The sequence below is a fragment of the Pseudonaja textilis genome, chromosome 2, assembly GCF_049901715.1.
Source record: "Pseudonaja textilis isolate UNSWEBS1 chromosome 2, rPseTex1.2, whole genome shotgun sequence".
Lineage (NCBI taxonomy): Eukaryota > Metazoa > Chordata > Lepidosauria > Squamata > Elapidae > Pseudonaja > Pseudonaja textilis.
This window is the reverse complement of record NC_141991.1, coordinates 70,188,330-70,211,226: the sequence shown is the minus strand read 5'-3', so window position 1 is coordinate 70,211,226 and position 22,897 is coordinate 70,188,330. Positions and strand designations below refer to the sequence as shown.

General features: G+C 36.1%; 1 protein-coding gene across 1 annotated transcript in view; it reads left to right on the top strand.

Annotated features, from left to right (window-relative positions):
- The first annotated feature begins 10,359 nt into the window (after positions 1-10,359).
- Positions 10,360-22,897, top strand: part of GALNT10 (polypeptide N-acetylgalactosaminyltransferase 10) — a 62,457-nt gene continuing 49,919 nt past the window's right edge. Inside the window, exon 1 of the mRNA XM_026696653.2 lies at positions 10,360-10,731. Within this exon, the coding sequence (XP_026552438.2) occupies positions 10,504-10,731 (228 nt within the window). The 5' untranslated portion in view covers positions 10,360-10,503. The remainder of the gene's footprint in view (positions 10,732-22,897) is intronic.

The following is a 22,897-nucleotide window of genomic DNA, read 5'->3' as shown; positions in this document are numbered from 1 at the left end:
AATGCAAAATATATCAATCAATATCTAAACCAAAACAAATAATAGAGATCAGTTTGCCAGAAGATGCAAATACTTATGCTAATTGATTGATTGATAATCCAAAGTGGCATCTGCTCCATTTTCTAAATTAATCACCCAGTGATTAATTCTTTTGAACAGCTGATTCCAAGTCTTTGCACCTGCAATTTTTACTTACTATAGAAGTCATCATATGCATTAGCTAATGCAAAGGACAAAACTAGGCTCAAGATTTACAGAAAAGAGACTCTTCTAACATAAAGATTGTTTCCATCTTGATATATCGCAAAACATGTAACCTTGACACAAATCTTCTTTTACAACAGAAAGCATATTTTTCTCACTACATAAGCCAAGTAATATATAGCTTCAGAGATGTGACTTCAGAAGAGGAAAGGTGGCTTTAGCAAACAGCATTAGTTTTCCCCAATCTAATCTTGAGCTTGTTAGGGCAGCTTCTAACTTTTAGAATATTGTTTGTGGGTGTAAATATTCTTAAACAAGCAGCATTACAAAGACAATCTGGCAATGATATGCATCCTGTGTCAGAACTAGTTTTGTGTTTCTAATATATTTCTAAAATATTCCCTCAAGCAATCAATATACATTATTCACTTTCACTTCTCAAATACCCACAGGCAGATTTCATTATAGTGAGTATTAAAGGTCCAAGAGTTGACATATGGCCTATGTAGGAGGTAAGGAATGTAACCCTACCACTGAACAGGGAATAACAGCAGGCCTAACAAGTAGCCTTTAGAACAGGAGTGTCAAACTCACATCGTCATGGCAGCGTCACATGTCATATTGTCACAAGGTCATATTGGGATTTTTTCCCCCTTTGCTAAACCGGGCAGGAACATGGCCAACATGTGACATGTCCTGCCCATGGGCTTCGAGTTTGACAGCCCTGCTTTAGAACAACTTTCCTCAATACATTATTCTCTGATGTGTCCACAACTAGAACTAACAATATTAATCCCAAAATCATAATGGCTAGAAGTTCTGTGAATTGTCCTCACATCTGACTTGCTAAGGTTAGTTTAATCCAGCATTTATGGATGAGTAAATTATTTTTTTATCCTAACATCCATCCATCCATCTATCAATCCACCCATGATTTATTTATCTGAGATAAAGTGTTATTAAACTCAGCATAGTGCAATTCTGAACAGACATCACTGAACAATATAAACTCATTATAAATTGTCCCCCTCCAGTTGTGTGTGTGATTATAAATCACTCTCTTATGTCTTCATACTGTATCCTGCATTATTTTTCTACCCCATCATCATAAACCAGTGATCCAGAAGACAGAAAGGGAAGGAAACCTTATCCCATGAATGTAAACTCTGCTCCATTCATGTGAACGATGTTCAAATTAACTAAATGGGATCATACTAAGTGGAGGTCTACTAAAATGATATAATTTAATCCAGATATAACTAATCAGTCCATTTTTTCAACAGTTCTATTCTAAGGGTTATGAGATAAAACACTCTGAACCATAAAATAATTCATTTGGTTTTGATTTTTCCCATTGTATAAATTCAACCATTTCATTTTTTAAAAACCTATAATTTATGATTTAACAAATTTCATGCAGTACAAACCCTATGTAGTTTTCATACCAATGCAATGGTGTTCCCAGGACAAGATGAAAAACTGAAAGATGGTCCCATCTATGATGACTTTCTGGAAGTCCCTTAAAACCTGACGTTGTCAGGCCTGGGTGCCACAAGGGAATGTTTATCTGATGAGATGGTTCTATTGTTCATAACCTGATACTCTCTCTCAGTCTTTCCATAATAATTCTTGTACATTTTGTATGTTTTTAAAATTGTTTTGTCTGTTTTTGTCTCTGGTCTGCTTTAGTTTCTGTCCAGAATCAGCATATTTATATGACTCCTCATTGTGAGATGTGGGGACATATAAATATGATAAATAAATAATAAACAGTGACTAAACCTGCAACATGTGATAAGTAAGACAGATGAAAAACAGGCTTGTCTATTTTAATATTGATAGCAATTTGCAATGTAATGTAACTGCAAATTCTCATTGAACAGAACAATTTTCCATAATTTTAAGAGCAGTTAGACAGTAGAACCAACAAGGGAAACTAGTGAACTGCTCTTCACTGAAGTACAGTTATCTGTCCCTATTTAATGCAGAAATGTAAACACATGTGGGAAAAGAGATGAGGCGGACACCTATCATTTTAGCTCCTGCTGTTAATGACATCTGGAGTTCCCCTGGCTGGGGACACTAACACCCCCCCCCCCCAAAAAAAGGCCTGGTTAACAAGCATATAAGTGCACTGCGATCATCATCATCTCACATCACATACAACTTTTTAATCAAAAGCCAAAAGCATGATGTGTTATCTGAGCTGGCATGACTTCCATTCTCAGTTATAGAAACTGGAATTTAAAATATATGTGTATCAAAATCTGCTTTTTATATTTCACATGATGGATGTTCTAAATTTAAACTATGTGGTAAGCCTTATGACTGGCTGCAGTAGGGTATACAACATAGAGTGGGGAAGAATTATGATACACACACTCATAAACCAAGCTTTGTGGTTTAGCATGTCATGTAAACACAGTCAATAAACACACTAGTTTGCAACAGATCTTGCTTAACCTTACAGGAATAATGCACAGGAAATTTATTTCTCTCTAGTGCTAATTGGACTGTAAGGCAAACTCAAGCTAACAAAACAACTAAAGCAAATAATTTTGCAGATAAGGTTCCAGCTTATCTATTGACTACTTTCACATAATCTTTGCAAATTGATGTATTTATCAATTCAAGGAAAATATGGCCAGGATTTAGTAATACAAAAAATAATGTCATATATAAGGAGGGTTGATTCGTTGGGGAAAAATCACTTGAATGGAAGAGAAATCACTTTGAAAGCTGAAATGAAATGCATTTATCCTACTCTCAGTCCGTAATTGTGCAGTTTTACTGAGAAATCTAACATTTAATAGGGTCATAAATTAGCAATAACTTTGATGTGTTTTTAAAAAATGTCCCATTTAATCAGAAGACTGCTAAGTGCCTTTTAGAAATGATAATTCTCAACTGCAAGGGTAAAAAATGTGTGGTAGATGATAATATTTTGATTCCCTTCAGATGCATTTAATATGCTCAGTGGTTAAGGATGATGGGGACCTGTTACATTTAAAGGACAGAGGTTTGCTGCTGGTGTCCACGATTTCTGTAGTGGCTTTTGCTTAAAAGTAAAACAAGGTTTTAGTCAGTTGTTATTTTTGAATACCTGTCTTAGGGGAAACTGTTACATGCAGTTGGAAGTAAAAAATTTGCAAAAATTATCCTAATCCAAGAAACCTGTAGTATTTTACTAATGGTTAAGTGGAGCTCCCTGGAATGAAACTAAATTTACAGCTAGTTTCCATTCAGGAAAATGGCATGTGTAATAAAGCACATGCAATAATTAAATATCTGTTTCAAGTTTTGGGAACAGCAAAATTTTCAGTACACAGTTAAATATTCCTCCAAGATATGACTACAGTATTTTGGTCCCTGCGCTATAAAAAAGATGTTGAGACTCTAGTGCAGAGAAGAGCAACCAAGATGATTAGGGCACTGGAGGCTAAAACCAGAGGTGGTATTCAGCAGTTTCTGATCAGTTCTGGAAAACCAGTACCGGAAATTTTGAGTAGTTAGGAGAACCGGCAAATACCATCTCTGACTAGAGATTTTACAGTATGTTTCCTCTGCCAAGCCCACCAAGCTATGCCCACAGAACTGGTAGTAAAAAAATTTGAATCCTACCACTGGCTAAAACATACGATGAATGGTTGCAAATACTCAGCATGGCTAGGCTAGTGAAGAAAAGGACCAAGGGAGACATGATAACAATGTTCCAATATTTGAGGGTCTACCACAGAGAAGAGGGGGTCAAGCTATTTTCTAAAGCATCCGAATGCCAGACAAGGAATAATAGATGGAAACTGATCAAGGAGAAATTCAACCTAATAATGAGAAATTTTCTGACAGTGAGAACAATCAACCAATGGAACAGCTTGCCCTCAGAAGTTATGGTAGCTTCATCAAGCAGAAATTTGTCATTTGTCAGAAATGGTGTGTAGGATCTCCTGCTTGGGTGGGGCGGGGTTGGACTAGAAGATCTACAAGGTCCCTTCCAACTCTGTTAATCTGTTAAAATCTATTCCATATTTTTCCTCCATCAAAATAAAAGCACAATCCTAAATGATTTTAGGTCAAGTTCTGAATATACTAACATGTATTCATGAATGAAACTAAAACATCATTATTTAGTACATTTTAAAGCTGAATGCAATGAAGATTTGATTTTACAACATATGCAGCCATATGCAGCACATTCTACAATTAAATTATACAATCCCCTCAAGTAAATAGACCCTATGTGATGTAACAATGTTTTGGACAAATTTATTCTGTGTTTTTCTGGTAACAGTCCTCAAATTAGCAGATTTTCTGTACAAAGGTTTGTATAACTGGTTCCATTATTCATATGAAAGCATTCCAGAATCACACAGCGTAAATCCTGATGTTATGAATTTCTAGGAGACTCGCTTAACTATTCCAGTCAGAACAGAAGTTCCTAAATCTTAGGCAAGTGTCAAAAATAGCTACAACATCTACATTAAGTAACTTTGAAATGTTGTTCCTGTCACATAATTTTGTAGAGTAAAAATATACTATCTTGTTTTGAAGCCAAGTTGCATGCACAGAAAAATGGTAGCACTAGAAGCATAAACCAAAAGGACAGTCTTTAAATTGGAAATGCTTTCATTGTAGCAACTTTGTAATCCAAGGTTCCTAGGGCTTTTAAGATTACACATTTGTGTTTCAGGACATGACTTAATAACATAAGGTCTGCTGACTGAGAGCAGCTCATTTTGTTTTGAAGATCTATGTGGGATAAATGATGAATCATTTATATTTAACCTCTGGTAAATTGTCTTCGATGTATAAGGGTATATCTAATGTATATTGGAAATATAAGCTATCAGAAGGCACTCTTTATCATCTCTGGTGGACATTAAAAAGCTAAGAAATAGTGGAATTAGGTATGCATTTTAAGGTAGAGAATTTTCAAAATGAATGTACAGTTGAAACCAGAGACTTTTATTTTAGGCTTGATAGACAAGCAGATTTAGGAAAAACAGCAACACAGAGCCTTGTTGACAATAGCATAGCTTTTTTTATGTGCTGAGATCGAAAGACTCACAATGGAAGAATGGATGCTGAAAATAATGGATTTGGTGAAGATGGCAAAATTGACCTCTTCGATTGGAAAAGAATTTGTCTTTGTTTCTATTTGGAAACCATTTTCGGATTTGTTGCTTGAAACCGAAAGAAATGAAACTTGAACCTTAGTATTTGATGATTAGATTTGTTTATGATTGTAAAGTCACTGTGTGTTTTAATTTATTGTAACTCAAAGGGATATTGTATTTTAAACCTGTATCAGTACCAAAGAAAATGGGAAATTATTCTTTTTGGTAGCTTTTTAATCTTGTTTGCAATTCCCAATTTTGTTTTTTTCCTGTTCCTTTCCTCCATTCCATTCTCTGATCCCTTCTTTCTTTCGGAACACACACACATTTAATTTAATAAAATTTAATATTCTTTGGAACAGAGAAAAGGAGAAAGGAGGACAGAAACAAGATAGTAATGCAAAGCTCTGTGATAGTGCAAATACTACTGTGCACAGGGAATGAGGAATGGCTGAGAGATAGAAGCAAATATGTGCAGTGCTAGAAAGATGATAGGAATCATTATATGAAACACAGAGAGAAACAGATGATAGACAGGAAATGGCTCTGTGGAAACAGACTTAAGGAGATCAAGTACTACTATCGGTAGGAAGCGGTTTAGGATGTTATACGTAAAGGAAGAGGGGAGGAGGAGGAAGAGGACCAAGCATACAATATGATAGTATCAGAGAAAAGAATGTAATCTGAGACTGAATAAAAAAGGAAGATCAGAGACAACTAGGAGTCACAGAAATAAAAAGGAAAATGATTAAGAAAAAAAAATAGCATTTGTAAAACACTTATAAGGGAGCTTCTAGTGGTTAATTATTGATACAGTTTAATTATTAACCTTTACAACAATTTAAATTAAATGCAAATCTATTGTTGTATAATTGATAAGGGCGCAAATTATGCACCAAGGGTCAAAGTACTGTTTTCTATTTTCCTGGTTAATATAGAAATGTTCAAAAGAAAACAAACAAATCAAATGAATTGGTTTTATTAATCACTATACCTGGGTTAATAAATCAGTTAATGTGTTTATATAACACATTAGACCCAAATATTCTGTTTGTTGGCTTGATTCTTATAACATGCTGAGGCAATGCCTACATATGCATTGCCACTGTTTTTTTTTACGTGCCATCCAGTTGTTTTCAACTCCTAGCAACCACACAGACAGATCTTCAGGAATCTGTCCCTAACCTGGTCTTTCAGGTTTTCTAATGGTACAGCCCCTCTAACTGAATCTATGCATCTTGTTGTCCTCTTTCCCAACATTACAGCCTTTTCCAGAGATGTGATGGAATGTAGTTTAGGAGGTGGATTCCCAGGAGGGAGGAGGTACATTCCACGGAGTAAGAGGCAACTTAGCCCAGATATTATGTGTGAGAGAAAGAAGGTGAAAACACCACCACCCCGCCAATAGTTCACAGATTATATTGTAGCTGCAAATAGTGGAATGCTCAATCTAGCAAGATTTTGTCTACAGGCATGAAACAATAAAGAACTCAGATTGGAAGAATCACATGTTATTCTTGGTTTTAGGTCTGACAGAGATTAATCTTCAGATAATGTATTTGAAATAGAATGTGCGGATCGTGGTAAACCTATGAATCATTGAACACATCAAACCAGGTTTGATATCACTCAGGGCACAAATGACCAGGTTCAAAGTATGTATTTATTAATACATTTATAAAATTAATATATTTGATTAATAAATAATCTGAGCCTGATAATTTGTGCCTTTACTGAAATCAAATCTAGTTTGGTATGCTTGATTCTCCATTGGTTTATCACTATCCCAATACGAAAAAATAAGCATAACCACTACCCAACCAATCCATTTCACCACAGTGTTGGTACCTTGGCTTATCTTGAGAAGGCTACCTGGCTTGGAACTGGTTAGCACTTGGATGACAGACTACCAGGAATACTCTCAATGTTCTAGTGTACAGAGGGAAATAAAACACACACATAAACACACAAAGAGAAAAAAGCAATGCAAACCTATCCATGTTGTGGAAAACTAAAAATCACATACAGTCACCAGGAATCAAATTCAACTCAACACAGTCTTCAATTATAGTATCCTGAGACTTAATCTGTGATTATCTTTCCCTTTATCCTGCCAAGAAGTAGTGACATGTTTTTTTTCTGGATGAAATAAAATCAGTAAGCTCAAAAGCCTAACTAAAGTGAATTGCAGGTATACCAATTTGAGTGCTGTAAATGGTCTTTGCAATTTGAGTGTTGTTTTTAGATAATTTAGTTGGAGTTGATTAATTTCAGAATTTACTGGAAGCTTGCCACCTAGTGGATTACATGATAGCTGCATATAGTACATGCATATTTTTCCCTTGATAATGAGTAGAGTGAAAGCAAAAAGAAAAATTTTCCAATAAAAATATAATTTCATAACATTATAAAAAGTACTATACAGTCAACATTCTAAATGCAAGACACCTATTTATTTAAAATGCTTTAACATTACTGTTACACAGCCTGGTTTTTCTCAATTATATATTGTAGGTGGTTTCTTCTTAAATTAAGAAACTAATCAAATAGGGACAAAGGAAAATGAATTATTATAAATTCTTGTGCCACATTGCCCTATTTTGATTGTGCACAATATGGTAAAATATATTTAAATGATTTGCTGGTCAATTAACATCAGTATAATTATGGTCATTCACAGGCTAGATACCAATAATAAATTAATGGCAAAGTAATTGTAGAAAATTTACAGAAATTATAGTACAACATCAGGTCTATCTACTTAAAGGCAGCAGAACTGTGTTTAATAGGATTTACTCCTTCTCAGAGATATACAGTATTGAACTGTCAATCTTACTCATCTGAAAGCTGATTATGTCTTATATATTTATTATCCTTGTCATACTATAGAATACTATTTATTGGTGCGTCACAGTTCATATTAAATGTATCCAATAATATATAATACATTGTGGTACAGCTACATTCTTTCCTCCTCAATTCCTATGGGAAAATTGTTTATTTGCTTTCAGCCAATTACATTGCTGTTCCCAAATATGAATTATTCATATCAGTTCTGTCTTATATCATTATGTAACTCATTACTGAAAAAATGGGTAATGAAGTAGCCTTGCACACTGCTTTGAGACTGAAAGTTGAAATCAGCTGTTAGATTTATTTCAAAAACCTTTAGAAAATTTGAATATCCGATTTTATCTGTTGTGCTGTGTGTTCTGCTGTAAATAAATGACACTGCACATTTGTAACATAGCTTACATATCATACCATATTCACTCAGAATTTAAGAGTAAGAGAAAAATTCAGATTTGAAAGTACCCTCATTTATAAGTTATGCTTCTCAATTATCTGTTTATAGAACAAATTCTACAATTTACCACTTAGAAGTTCTAATGGCTATATGGATCAGTGCAGCCATTCATTTTAATGTTTAACAAATGCTTAATTTGGATTTTTTTAAAAAAAAAAAAAGTAGGCAGAGAGTTCCAGTAACTACATCACTTTAGAACTCACAACAGTTGTTTGTTCTACATAGGACTTAATACAGAAGCTAGGCCAGAAATCAAAATTTTAAACTATTCAATAGGTAAAGATGACCATGACTTAAATTCAACCCTTAGTGATTATATGACTATTAGTGACTATATGGCCATATCCATGCATTTTACTGGCAACTATATGGAAATAGCTTGCCATACCCTTCTTCTGGATTATCTTTTTGATTTCTGTATTTATTTACAATCCCGGAATTCCCTTGTGTTCTCCATCCAAGTACTAACTAGATCTGATTTTGTTTAGCTTGACAAAATGGCCAAGTGCTGCAGATATACTCAGCAGAGACTGGTGCAACATCAATAGTATGACAGCTACACAAACATGTATTTTACATACTTTTACACTGCTTAGCTTTGGGAATCTAAATCAGCATTGGGTGTGTTCTTGAAGCTATCCTACTCCCCCCCCCCCCTTATTTTATAAATCTTTTTAAAATTCAAAGTCAGTGGCTTTTCTTTTATTAACAGTTTTGTGGGAATGAAAAGTAGTTATATATCTTAGGGGACAATCAGTAGGGTGGAAAGGGTTAAAGCAGCAACTTAGAAACCAAGAGACTGTAATTTCTAGTTGTAAAGCCAACTGGGTGACCTTGATGCAAGCACTATCCCTCATCCCTAGGAAGGAGGCAAAGGCAAACCATTTCCCCAAAACCTTGCCAAGCAAACTGCCAGGATTTGTCCAGACAGACACCAAGAGAGAAGGCTGACCTGGAGAAAAATAAAAATAAAATAAAATTCCTGTTATTACAATAATTCCTCGAATACAAGTGCAGTTAAAGCAAAAGAAAACCTTCACCTAGGAAGCCTGACAGCCAGACAATAGGATGGGGAAGAGAGAAATTGCAGCGAATATTTAAAAGACGCAGTTTGATCAGGGGCTAACATCGAAAAGCTGGGTTTATTCCACACACATCAGCTCTGCTGATTTTTTTCTTTATTCAACTTATTTCACCGCCTTCCTGTGGTTCTAGCATCCGTCTGGATTTCATTCTTTCTCCAACAACGTTATTCACGTTAGGGCAGGCAGCCTCCTCCTCCCCCCACCCCGCCAGTAAAAGTAGAAACCGCCTCCCCGATTCCTCTTCTCAAGGGACAAGACGCGACCCCTTCCCGCCCCCTTCTCCTTTGCGCCCTTCTCTTTGGCTGCCTTCGCTCTCTTTCTTCGTGGCTTCGCGGGGAGAAGCGGGGCTTTGCTGAAATCGACCCGCCTTCGCTCACCCGCCTCCACCGTTTCCAGGGTTAAAAATGAAATTTAAAAATCCCCCCCCTCCCTTTTACTTGCTTTGGGCCGGGCAGGTCATTCGCTACCCCCAAGAGAAAAAGCCGCGCGGCCGGTACCATTTGCCCGGCGATAGGGGTAAGCAAAGCGGACAGCGGCGATCTCCCGCGACGAGTTTAACGAAGCGAGGGTCCAGCTCGAAGGTGTGGGCGGAGCTTTGCGCGGCCACCCTCCTCGCTCGAGGTAGGAGTGGGAGTGCCCGCCCCCAGAGCGGAAGTGCCTTGCCAAACGGAGGGAACGGGCTGAGCTGGGCGGCTGGTTTGCCTCGCGCCGGGGCTCGAGCGTCGCTGTCATCGGCTTCAGCGCGGGAGGAAAGTTGGGCTCGCGCTAGCCCCTTTCGCAGGCGGCGTCTCGGATGCGGCGGAAGCAGAAGCGGCTGCTGCAGGCGGTGGGGCTGGCGCTGGCCGCCCTCGTCTTCCTCCCCAACGTGGGGCTCTGGGCGCTGTACCGGGAGCGGCAGCTGGATGCCGTCGGCGGCGGCGGCGGCGGCGATGGGCGAGCAGGAGCAGGAGGCGCCGCCGCGGGGGGAGCCCGCGGGGGGGCACCGCCGGGAGCAGCCGCCGCAGCCCGAGAGGAGGCGCAGGTGAGAAAGGTGGCACTGCCCTCCGGCATGCTCTTGTCTGCGGGAAGGCTTGTTGCGCTCCGACAAGGGACGGGAGGGGAGATCCTTCGGCGGGGAGGGGGAGGGCGCGGGCAAACGTGGACCGCTCGCTGTGCCCTCCGCCCTTTCTGTGGGCCAAGGACGGAAGGGGACGCCTGGCTTCCCTTGGGGCGAGCGGCCGCTCCAGAGAAGAGAAGCGAAGAAGGATCCGGGAGGTGGAGGCGGACACGAAACGTATTGGGGGGACAGGGGCGCGGAGGCAATTGAGGGGATGGAAGGAAGCAGGGAAGCTTGTATTTGGCCCATAGGAGAAAGAGAAAGGAGGAGCATTTTCGTAGTTGGAGATCTTGGTTTCCTCTCCGAGACGAAAGGCCAGCGATGACGATTTGTGGCGGGAGAAGTTCTTTTATTTTAAGGGAACAAATAAACGCCGATGAAATTAAGAGGTCTTGCAGCTGTCCCGTGTGCGGGGCCGTCCAGTATCCCCCAAATTAGTCTCCAAAAGCCATTTCTCACCGCATCGCTCTCGGCTTCATTGGCTTTGAATGAAATTATAGTATCTTTTTAATTCCACTTCCTCTTCTGTTGATCGTGACTCCCTGGTGCTTTCTCTTCTGGGCAGCGGTTTGGGTTTGTTTTTTTTTCCCCAAAAAGAGAACTGACCTGGGATTTGAAAGTCGTACTACAGTACTTGATGCCCTTGATATTTCTTTTTAGTTGAGGTATGGTTGTCAGCTTTATTTTAATTTGTTTTTATTAATCAGATTGATATGCCATCTCACTGTATAAAGTGATGCTGGGAAGTTTACAGTAAAAGACACCATAACCCTATTCAAAAATATCAGAAGAACAAAACTAAGTATGTCATTTGTACCTAAAGCCTCTTCTGTTCAAGTCACAGGAGCCAGTTAAGAGTCTCTTGTAGGGCTTCAGTTCTGCCCATAGGGAACCTGAGGAATAACATCACACTTCTGATTTAAAAATCAATTTTTTTGCCATCCTATTCCTCTTTATTTGCAAGAAAATAATTGAAAATAATTAGATTGACTTTTGTATAAAACTGTACATATAGATGAAATTGATTTGATGGGCTTATCTAGTTAAATATTGAAACTGTTACAAAAATAGTATGTTATTGCAATCCTGTACTCTTCAAGGTTTCTTTATGTAAACAAGAATCCTCTCTTTTCCTCTAGAAACTAAATACTATATGAAGTTAAAAACATTCTGATACTGTAACATACAACCATGGTAATGGTGTTCATCTTTGTGCCTTCTAGAAATTAACAAGTCAAAATTCAGTGAAATATAACTATATAGAAACTACTGACTAATGAATGCTGAATTTTAGCAAGGCTATTCAATGTGTGCTGGAAATTTCTATGGACGTGTCACTGATCACACACCATGATTTCATTGCACTACAGTACTCTAAACTTCATATTGAAGCTCAAGCTTTCATTATTTCTCCTGTCTTCATGCAATATTTTAAATTTTAAAAAATAAATTTTAAACTAAATGCTACATGTAAAATTAATCAGAATCTAATGGATTATATTTGTATGTTCTGAGAAAGAGAGTCTGGTGTGAGTGTTTATTGTCATTCTCTGTTCTGATATTGTTTAATGTCACAACAGAGTATCTTCATGCTTTGTTTGAAGTCAGTTTACCTTTCCATAAATTAAATCTGACTTCTTGGTTTATTTTCTCGCTTGTGTGACTGCAAGGAGTGTAAAAATCGCAAAAATACAGTATCCCATATGATATTTTTGTGCCATTTTATGTGTTATCCTCATAAAACCAGAATTAATGGTTTATTAATGTTCAGATGGGGCCTTTCATAGTGAAAACTAAGCCCTTGCGAAGTATTTACAAACTGTAATAGAACTAATAATTTTCTGAAGGAAACAGCCATTGAAATAATGCATTTGTTATATACATTTGGATTTAAGGAAGATAGCAAAATTGTGGAGATATGAAAGGGCAAAACTTTTTTTCCAAATTTAGATCATGAGTATGCAGAATTTTATTTCAAACATTTTCCTAGCTATATATTTAAATTAGAGCTGCAATAGAAGTAAGTAAACATGGCTTTCTACTGGGTTTACAATTTTCTAGTAGGATTACTGCTTTCATGTACAAGTGCTTTTTCTTTCTCCACTCCAAATGATGGATAATTGTTTTATAAAAGTATCAGTTATAGCTGTTGATTGCTCTGCCCAGAACTGTTAAAGAAGTTAATAGCATATACATTTTCTAATAAATAACACATGTCACCCACAAAGAACCGTTTTACGTAGAGATGTGGGCCTTCTGAATCTCACCAGGAGAAATAAAGAGCATATAGTTTACTGTGTTTCATATGTAAGACAATTCAGTGATATATTAATATTAGTCAGCATAATATGGACTCCACAATTTGTATAGAATTGTAAGCATTATCTGGTCCAGTTTTCTTGAATTATGTTCTAGTCCTATAGATAAGAATAAAATCATTGGGCAGTCCAACTGTTTATAACTTTGACTCTTTCTTTTTCATGTCTTATTAAATATAAAAATGGAACCAGAAACTCTTTTTTAAATAAATACATAAACTATTCCTGTATGATAATGGTAATAGTTATTGTTGTTTAACTATTGATTTCCTGCATAAACTAATGGATACTCAGTTTTAAGGTATCATATTGCCTCATTTATTAATAAATAAATAATTCATTTCCATTATTTCATTAAAATAAAAATGAATTAGTGTTGAAAACCTGCCACAAACTTACAAACCATAATTGCTAAAATATATAGCTCATAAATTGCATAGTCCAAGCAATGTAGACTAATAATACAAGTGTCATTCTCATTAGAACACACATTGATAGAGGAAGTAAAACAAGTTTAGTACTTCACATATCTTACCTCTGTATTAACACATTTTGCAGAGCAATCACCTATAAAGTTGTTTTCGGGTTTTAAAAACATATTTTCTATCTATAAATATATTTAAAATATTCTCATGAAGGAGCTTTCTTAGGATTTACAGCTATGAAGGTATGAAAATTTATGTTTTGAAATACAATGATTGACATTCTGGATAGATTTTTTTTTTCCTAATGATGGTCCTTTCACTCTAGTCGTCCAAAACGTCCAATCTCACAAAATAAAGCAGTAGCAAGAAAAGTCAGAATCTACAGTTTTGTTTTTTTATTTTTCTAGAACCAGTGATGTCAAAGCTATGATATGTGTGTCAAAGATGACATGCCTTGATGTTTTGGGTCACAATATAAGCATTTCCCAACATTCAACAATTATTTTTGAAACCCTCCAAAATGTTTTACTCTTATTTTATTTTTGTACTTATTTGATGTTTCCTTATATAATACCTAGTGCCACACATGATTATTTTTTCAAATAAACATGTGGAGAATTCTCTCTGTTTGGTTTGTGGAGCAATGTCACGCCAGCAGAATCAAATTAGGCCTTTTTGACATGCTGAGCCCAAAAGATACACAATCACTATCTTAAACTAGAGCAGTTTATTTCTTTGGTATATAGAATGTTAACCCCAATATCTAGAAATAACATATTCATTACTATTGACACAATGTTAATTTTTAACTTAATATATCTGGGGAAGAATGGATTCTGTTTAGAATCTAATCATATGGTTATATTCATAAAGTGCTTTGAAAGAAATGCATATTTGCACTAAGTTTTGTACTCGTTTATAAGGAGTTTTGTATTTTAAAAAATCATTTTTATCTTTTTTCTAAAGGGTGTATTGTTTTCATGAATGTGCAAGTATCATAAATAATTCAAACATATTACCTTGATAATGTATCAAGCATTTTTTGTGGTTCTAATGGTAACTGTAATAGTATTAATGAACAAGATACAATTAAGTCACATTGTTTGGTAGTTCAAATTTTTCGTATAATATTTCTTAAATATTTAAATTATGACATTAATATTCTAGCACTTGTCTTTCTATTATATGGAAGGATTATCTGAGCTGGAATTACAGCTGTAAATCGTGGTGATCGTTGAATGGATCACCATGTGACCATGCCTGATTTTATGACTTTTTTGTGGCAGATATTAAGCAAATGCCACAGTCACTAAGTGAATGCCACAGTCATTAATGAACCCATTTTAGCCAATGGGCATTTTTTATTGATGTAAATGCAGGCCAAAAAAAGTCATAAATTGAGGTCATGTAACCTTGCAAATGTCAAGTTAATGCGGGCTAATTGTCAAATGCCCAAAATGAATCACATGACTGCAAGGTGTGCAGACTTCAGCACTTCAAAACCAGGTCGTAAGTACCTTTTGGGGGATCCATTGTAACTTCAAACAGTCACTAAGTAACTGCTTATAAGTTGAGGACTACCCATAATTGTTATCTGAGCCTGTACCACTTTAAAAAATATCAAAATAAAAAGAGTGAAATAAAATTCTGCAAGATATAATTACTCCATATATGAAAAGATACTTAAAAGTTTTAATAGAGATTTGTGTCCAACAATTCACCACAAACCTAAAAGCAGAGAACAATGAATGAGGATTTTGGATATGCTTCATGTACTCTTATCAAACTTTATGTTTGAACAAATTAATGAAAGCATTTCTGCATAATGTGTCCTAGCACTGGAAAAGTACTTGCTACTTGTCAGTGCAATCACATTTGAAAAGATTGTGCACCTGGATTTTTGAATAAGTTATTTTTCTCCTTTTTGCTGCTTCATCTATTTTGTCAGGATTTATTTTAGGAGCGTTTGGTATTACTGGATAAAATTTATGCAGAATTTCAATGAAAATCCACAACCAAATCAAACCAAACAAAATCCACAGCTATAGCTTGTTTAAAATTTCAAACTAATGTTTTATCATGGAATTATTTGCAGTTTATATCACTTAATTAGTATAATTTCTTCAAAAAGTACATCTGATAAAGTTATCTTTTGGCATACTAAGTCATGTAGACCTTTACAACATACAGTCTTTAAAAATTAAAATAATATAATGATATGACATTTAACATAGTTTAGTCTGCCACATGCATTTTTGTGTCGCAAGATAGGGTTTCAGTTACCTATTGTCTTAAAAGGCCTTCTAGCTTATTTTAATGCTTCTATCCCCCCTACCCCATCACAAGTTTGGCAATGACAAGGAATACACAACAAAAACAACATGATGATATATTAGCCATAAACATAATAATTTACTCTAACTTATTGAAATAAAACTATCTTCAGTACCTTTGGAAATGAAAGAAAAGTCAAAATCAACTATTCTTCAGCTACTAATGTAGTCCAAAATTTGAGGGCTGTTGTAGAGAAGAGATATCGCTGAAACCAACTGGATATCTTTTACAATGAGGCAAATTCCAGTAGGACTTGTTTAGTTAGCCAGACAAGACAGAATCCTATTTGGCAAGACGATCCTTATAGATACTGTGCCATATAGTGTTTTATAGATAATCACTAGCATTTTGAATTGGGACCAAAAGCCTATTTGTACTTGATACATTAACTTCAGAATAGCCATAGTAGCAAATCTTTTCTAATAACAGAGGTTGCTTTGTTCTGCAGGAACTCCAACTTTCTAGTCATCTTCAAAGGCAACTCCACGTAAAATAGTTCAATTGTATGACGATCATGTCACTCTTGCAAAGATGTCCTGGTTTACAATAGAGCTATAACTAGTGGTCTTGGCTTAGAATCTGAGCCAAGCTTTCTGGAAGCTGAATATTTAATTTGTTCATACGAGCTCATATGAATGCATGTGGCTGCAGCAAAATGATAGAAGTTTATGCAAATAATTTTACCAGGTCCCTGCAAAATACCAGGGCAGTTTTTGTTGAAACATCTCCAGGGAAAACATTGCAAAATCAGAGTGATATAATAGAAAATGCCTTTTGCCTTCTTGTTTCCTGACAGTATAATAAGCCAGCGGTTGCCAACCGGTGGGCCACACCCCACTGGTGGTCCGGGAGAAAATGTTAGTGGTCCACAGAGAAATGTCACCCCCAGAGCACTCCCCCAAAGCAATTAATCCAGGCTGCACAGGAACACAAGGCTGTGCCGCCCACGTGGCCCGCGGGAACTGTCCCTGCTCACTCACTCCTTACTTGGCAAACTTGCCTGCTAAATTGCTATTTTTCCTTTTTCTGACCATCAGCTGTTCTGCTTTCTAGCTAATCTTTAGATGAGCCAAATCTTCCTTAGGACTGAAGCAGTGCAGACTGAGCTAGCCAATGGCAGAAACACAGATCATTATAAGTGAATCTGTGATTCTAGGAGCAACTCAGTCTGCCTGTCTGCTTTGCCTGATTTTGGGTAAAAATTGCTCTTTTTTAAATAAAAAATTCAATATTTACTAACATAGTTTCTTGTGAGTTAATTTTGTGAGTTTGCTTGCAAGAAAATTTTATGTGACAGACTGAGCTAGCTGATGGCAGAAAGATAGATCTCTGAATGAATCTGTGAGCAACTCAATCTCCCTGCCTGCTTTGCCTGATTTGCATACAAGCCATGCCCAGCCAGTCACATGACCACCAAGCCACACCCACAAATTAGGCCATGCCCATAGTGGTCCCCAGGATTTAAAATTATGAGTTTGTTGGTCCCTGAGGTCCAAAAGATTGGCGACCCCTGTAATAGGCTTATCAAAGAAAAACTTTCAATAATACCCCTAGATGTAGGACAAATTCATAGAGAAGCAGTTAGGCTTTCATTTAAGTCTCTAATCATTTTAGCGATTAACAGACAATCCACTATGGTTGCTGTAATGTTTCACAAGTATTGGTCTCACTGACCAATTTGATTAGCATTAGCTGAAATATTTTGAATGCCATTGAATTACTCAGAAAAAAATGAAATTAATTACTACTCAGGGATTGGTAATTGAGTTATTTGCCATATGCTTATGATACCCAAAGCCTTCACCAAGAAATTCCTCCTCAATAAATAAAAATAATGAAAAATAAAATGGCGAATGTTTCATGAAGCTAGAAAATTGATTGTATGAAAAATATAAAAAGATTATTGACGACTGATTGTTGTCACAATCACAGAAATGTTAACTAAAAAACTAGAATCTATTTCCCATCATGTCATTTTTAAGTAGAGGTTGTCCTCGACTTACAACAATTCATGTAGTGACCATTCAAAGTTACAACAGCAATGTATAACCTTTTTTCAAACAGTTATGACCTTTGAAGCATTCTCATGATGATATGATCAAAATTCAGATGCTTGGCATGCTTCATTTTATGACGGTTGCAGTGCTCCAAGGTCATGCGATCCCCTTTTATGACCTTCTGATAAGCAAAGTCAATGGGAAAGCCAGATTCACTTAACAACCAGGTTAATAACTTGTCAACTGCAATGATTCACTTAACAACTGAGGCAGGAAAGATTGTAAAATGGGGCAAAACTCACTTAACAAATGTTTCACTTAACAGCAGAATGTTTGGGCTCAGTTGTGGTCATAAGTTAAGGACTGCCTGTATCTCTGTTGTAACTCTGCTAGAAAAGGCAATGAGAAATCGGTTCTATATTTTTGCAAAGAAAATATTGCTGTGCCCATGTAACAAAGACTGAGCTTGAATTGTATAGTTTTCCTGAAACATACATCAGTGTCTATGCGAAGATCAAAAAGACAGGCTGATGGGTACAGCAATACTATCCAAATTCCAACCATTTGTGTGTGCAACATTGAACAAGGGGTAGGCTTCAACTGCACTACCACAATTGCAGTATAAGAAGGACTGAGTATTTTCAATAAAAAGGACATTTTGATTAGAAGCACTTTATATTGCTAAAGTGCTCTGATGTGGTGGTATTGGAGGAATAGTGTTGCAGTTCTTCTGAGCACAATTGAGATTGGGATCTTGGTTGTTAAACAATGCAGTCATTAAGCGAATGCCCAAGTGGGGCAAAAAAACGAAGTCGCAGGAGTTCCTCTTCCCTCCTCACTGGGCTGAAGAAATGAAGCAATGCTTGTGAAGATCTGAGCTTTATTTCTGCAGCCTAATGAAGGATTCCCGCCCCTCCTCCCCCATGCATGGAAGGGAGGGAAAACCCTTTGGCAAGCAGCAGCACCTTGCAACCTTCTCCCAGCTTCCTCATTGACTTTCTGGGGGTGCCTGGCAACCAGTAAGTGCCAAGCAGGTTGCCAAATACCAGATCACAATCACGTGACTGTGAGAGTAATTGTTTTATGAAGGCCAGAATTGCTTTATGGATCATAAAACATGTTGCTGAGCCATTGTAACTCTAGATTTAAATGACTGGTCTTATGTCAAGGACTACCTGTGGTCTTGAAAGAAAGAACATGACTGCTGGCTGGAAACATTAATAGAAGGACTCAGTCCATAACAGCTTTATGGCATAAACCTATGGCATAAATTTCTCATTATAAATGCCACCTCCTGATTATTCAACTAGTTGTAGATAAATATACACTGACCAAAAAAAAGTATAAATCCAACTGATGTCTTACATTTATTCTTGGATCCTAAACAAATGTAGAAAAGTAGTCAGTATGTATGATAATGAATTCATGTTGCCTGAATATAAATAAATTACTAAAGTATAAAACAAGCTAAAATAATCTGACAGCATTTAAATGTAGATAAGATTCTAATATAGAATGTGAAAGAAATTTATGCTTTTTAGGAATTATATACTGGGCAGAAAGCTAAATTTGAATTTATTTCTGTGTTTTTACTTAGCATTTTATATGATATTTAATTTTGCTTATAGTAAAGGTTCTGGAGAAGGGAGGGAGGAACCTGAATTCTTGAATCAACAGTTCCAGAAATTGTAAAAGCCTAGAAGATTTGCAAATGTGTGTGTCTCATTCCTCATTACGTTATTCATCTGAAACCCATTATGACTTATGTTTGCATTATATAAATAATAATATGCTTAAAACCTGATGTTCAGACTTCTAAGTTTTAATACTGTAGTTTTGTTTATTTTTTTCAATAATATATGGCTGAAATAGGACTTTTATGGCCAATGCTGATAATGTCTAAAATTCTATTAATTATATCAGAGGCCCTTATTAAATTGCAAATGAAGCTGGGTTTAAATATTTGGTTTTGATTTAATTTCAGAAAAAGAATACAGTAGGCAATTCTAGCTTCAGTGTGTATTATAATGTTTAGTTCCAGATGTTTAATACATAACTGTTTATGGATTTTAACAAGTACTTTTAAAAGCTAGTTGTTTGGCAACATTTGAATGGGCTATAAATATATTTTGAAGCAGATATTGCAATAAGACTACGTGAATTAAGCTCTAGGATTTTATATTCACATTTTTTATTTCTAAAGGATTTAGTGCTAGAGAACATTTCCGTATAGTAAAAAGTCATACAGATGCTTTAGGGCCAGATGTTTTTCCACTTTGTTGGCAGGGAAAATAAACTACTACTTAGTGCCTGACATTTCTGAAAGGAAATATACTTAAAAATTGTAAAGGGCAGTGTGTGGAGAGGGGGAGAGCACAGTAATAAATTATAGTTATCCTGCTCGAATGAGTTGCCAGTGTCAAAACATTTCTGGTGTATTGTTCAAACACAAAAGAAGATGATGTTATTCCTGAAAGGTGACTTACATCACTTTGAATAAATAAAAATTGACGAAGAAGATTTCTAATGTTAGTGTTGGGTTAATTATCATCCTTTAATGGTATGCAGAAGTGCTGTCAGAAGAATATTCTGCATACCTTTGCTGATGGGGAAATGTTTCTAAGTTACCCACTTGCAATGCCAGGGATTTAATGGACCGCTATCAGTTGGTTCCAAACTTACCTCTCCACAAAAGTGGACCTTTAATGTAAATTAGAAACAATCTCTACGTTCTCAGGCTGAAATTAACCCAGAAAACAAGGTTTTTTTTAAAAAAATAAAAATACCAAGAATTAAAATGCAACATAAAATAGTGCTGACAAGAAGATGGAAAGAAAACTGCAGACAGGTAGGTATTCTTTATTACAGTCCAAGGCCAGCAGCTTAAAATAATATATAGAAAATATATGCTTAGATATATTAAAAAATAAAATGATATGTTTAAAGATTAAGTTTTTAAATTAAAAATGCAAAATATAGTTCTGTTTGTAGTGAGAGAAGTAATCTAATTCATATGAAAAATCTGCAATTAATTTTCCACCCTTTTTCCAAAGTTGAGTAACAATGCAGAAAGAAAGTTCAAAAATTATAATTTTTAATAGTTGTGTTACTTCAGATTTTACGTCTTTGAGAAACACATAACAGCTGTTGGTTCTTTGCTTATTTTACAGATAACTGTACTTCAGGTTTTTAAAATTATGTTTGAAGCAAAAAGTCATGTCTGATTAATTTGCAGTTGTATTTTTATTTATCATTAGTTAGTCAGCCCACATGGCCCGCGGGAACCCTCCCTGCCCATTCACTCCTTACCTGGCAAACTTTTCTGCTAAGTTGCTATTTTTCCTTTTTCTGACCATCAATCTGTTCTGCTGTGCCAGGAGATTTAGATTAGCTAGGAAGTAGGAAATGGTTGGATTTCTTGCTTTCTAGCTAAGCACAGCCAAACCTCCCTTAGGACTGAAGGTTTGCTTGCAAGCAAATTCAGTGCAGACTCACGGCAAGCAAATTTGAGAGACTGAGCTAGCCGATGGCAGATAGATAGATCACTTAATGATTCTGTGAGCAACTCAATCTGCCTACTTTGCCTGATTTTGAATAAAAGTTGCTCTTTTTTTATAAAAAAAATCAATATTTACAAACATGGTGTGTTGTGAGTTAATTTTGTGAGTTTGCTTGCTAGCAAATTTTATGTGACAGACTGAGCTAGCCAATGGCAGATAGATAGATCTCTGAATGAATCTATGATTCTGTGAGCAACTCAATCTGCTTGCTTTGCCTCATTTTGGATAAAAGTTGCTCTTTTTTATAAAAAATTCAATATTTATATAAATATTTATAATATTTACATACAAGCCATGCCCAGCCAGTCACATGACCACCAAGTCACACTCACAAATTAGGCCATGCCCACAGAACTGGTTAGTGCTCTATGTTTATATGTGTACATGTACATTTTATGTTTACACAGATAGTTAATTTACCAAAATAATTACTTGTAAGATTTGAATTTTAAAAAATCATGCACAAATATGTAGCATCACACCGTTTTAAAGAATGGTAAGAAACAAAATGTAAGAAGTAGTAAAAAAAAATAATTAGAGGCAGGAGTTAGGAAAAAAGAAAAAAAATTAGCAAAATTCATTGTGTGGTGTTTTTTTTTTCTTCCATTAAATCATGAATGCCTGCCTGCCTTCCTTCCTTCCTTCCTTCCTTCCTTCCTTCCTTCCTTCCTTCCTTCCTTCCTTGTTTTTTTATTATTTAATTTGCCACACATCTTATACCAATTCTCTGCCACTGCTTTGTGCAGGAGGTGGGTCTAAAATATGATCTTGCAGTTTCTAACTTGATGCCTTAACCATGACACTAAACTGGATCTCAGTATTATGGCATCAAAATTGCTCAGATTGTTCTATATATGTTTTAAATGTTTTACTTATTTACTTTATTTACTTACTTAGTTGAATTTGTACAGCTACCCACAAAAAGCAGCTCTACAGATACTCCTTGATCTCATTCTTTGTAACTATATTTTCCTCTCTGTGCATGTTAATATACGTTCTTATCTCATTTTTTGCTGCAGCGAATCTCTCATAGGCATTTTTCCCTCATCCTCATCCATTTTTACCACTGTATCATTTTTTTCATGCTTTCCATTAGGATATCTCCACATACATCTGTGGCATACTCTTTAACTGCTTTTCACTCTGTTCCAAGCAGCTTTCATATCTACTTTTCCTTGTCTCCATTTTCTAGACATTCTGTTGTAAAGTTACCTTTCCAATATTTTTTTCATATGCAACATTTTCTCTTCATACAGTCCTTCTACTTTCACTCTTTTTCCTTCCGTGTCCATTTATGAGTATGCTGATTACAATTGTTCTCTTATTGCAATTGTAAATTACAGGTTGTCCTCAACTTATGACCATTATTGATCCTGCCTGTTACGCTTGTAACTCATGGTGCTTGTAAAGCAGATCATCATGTGACTGACCCAATTTTACAACCTATTTTTTACAGT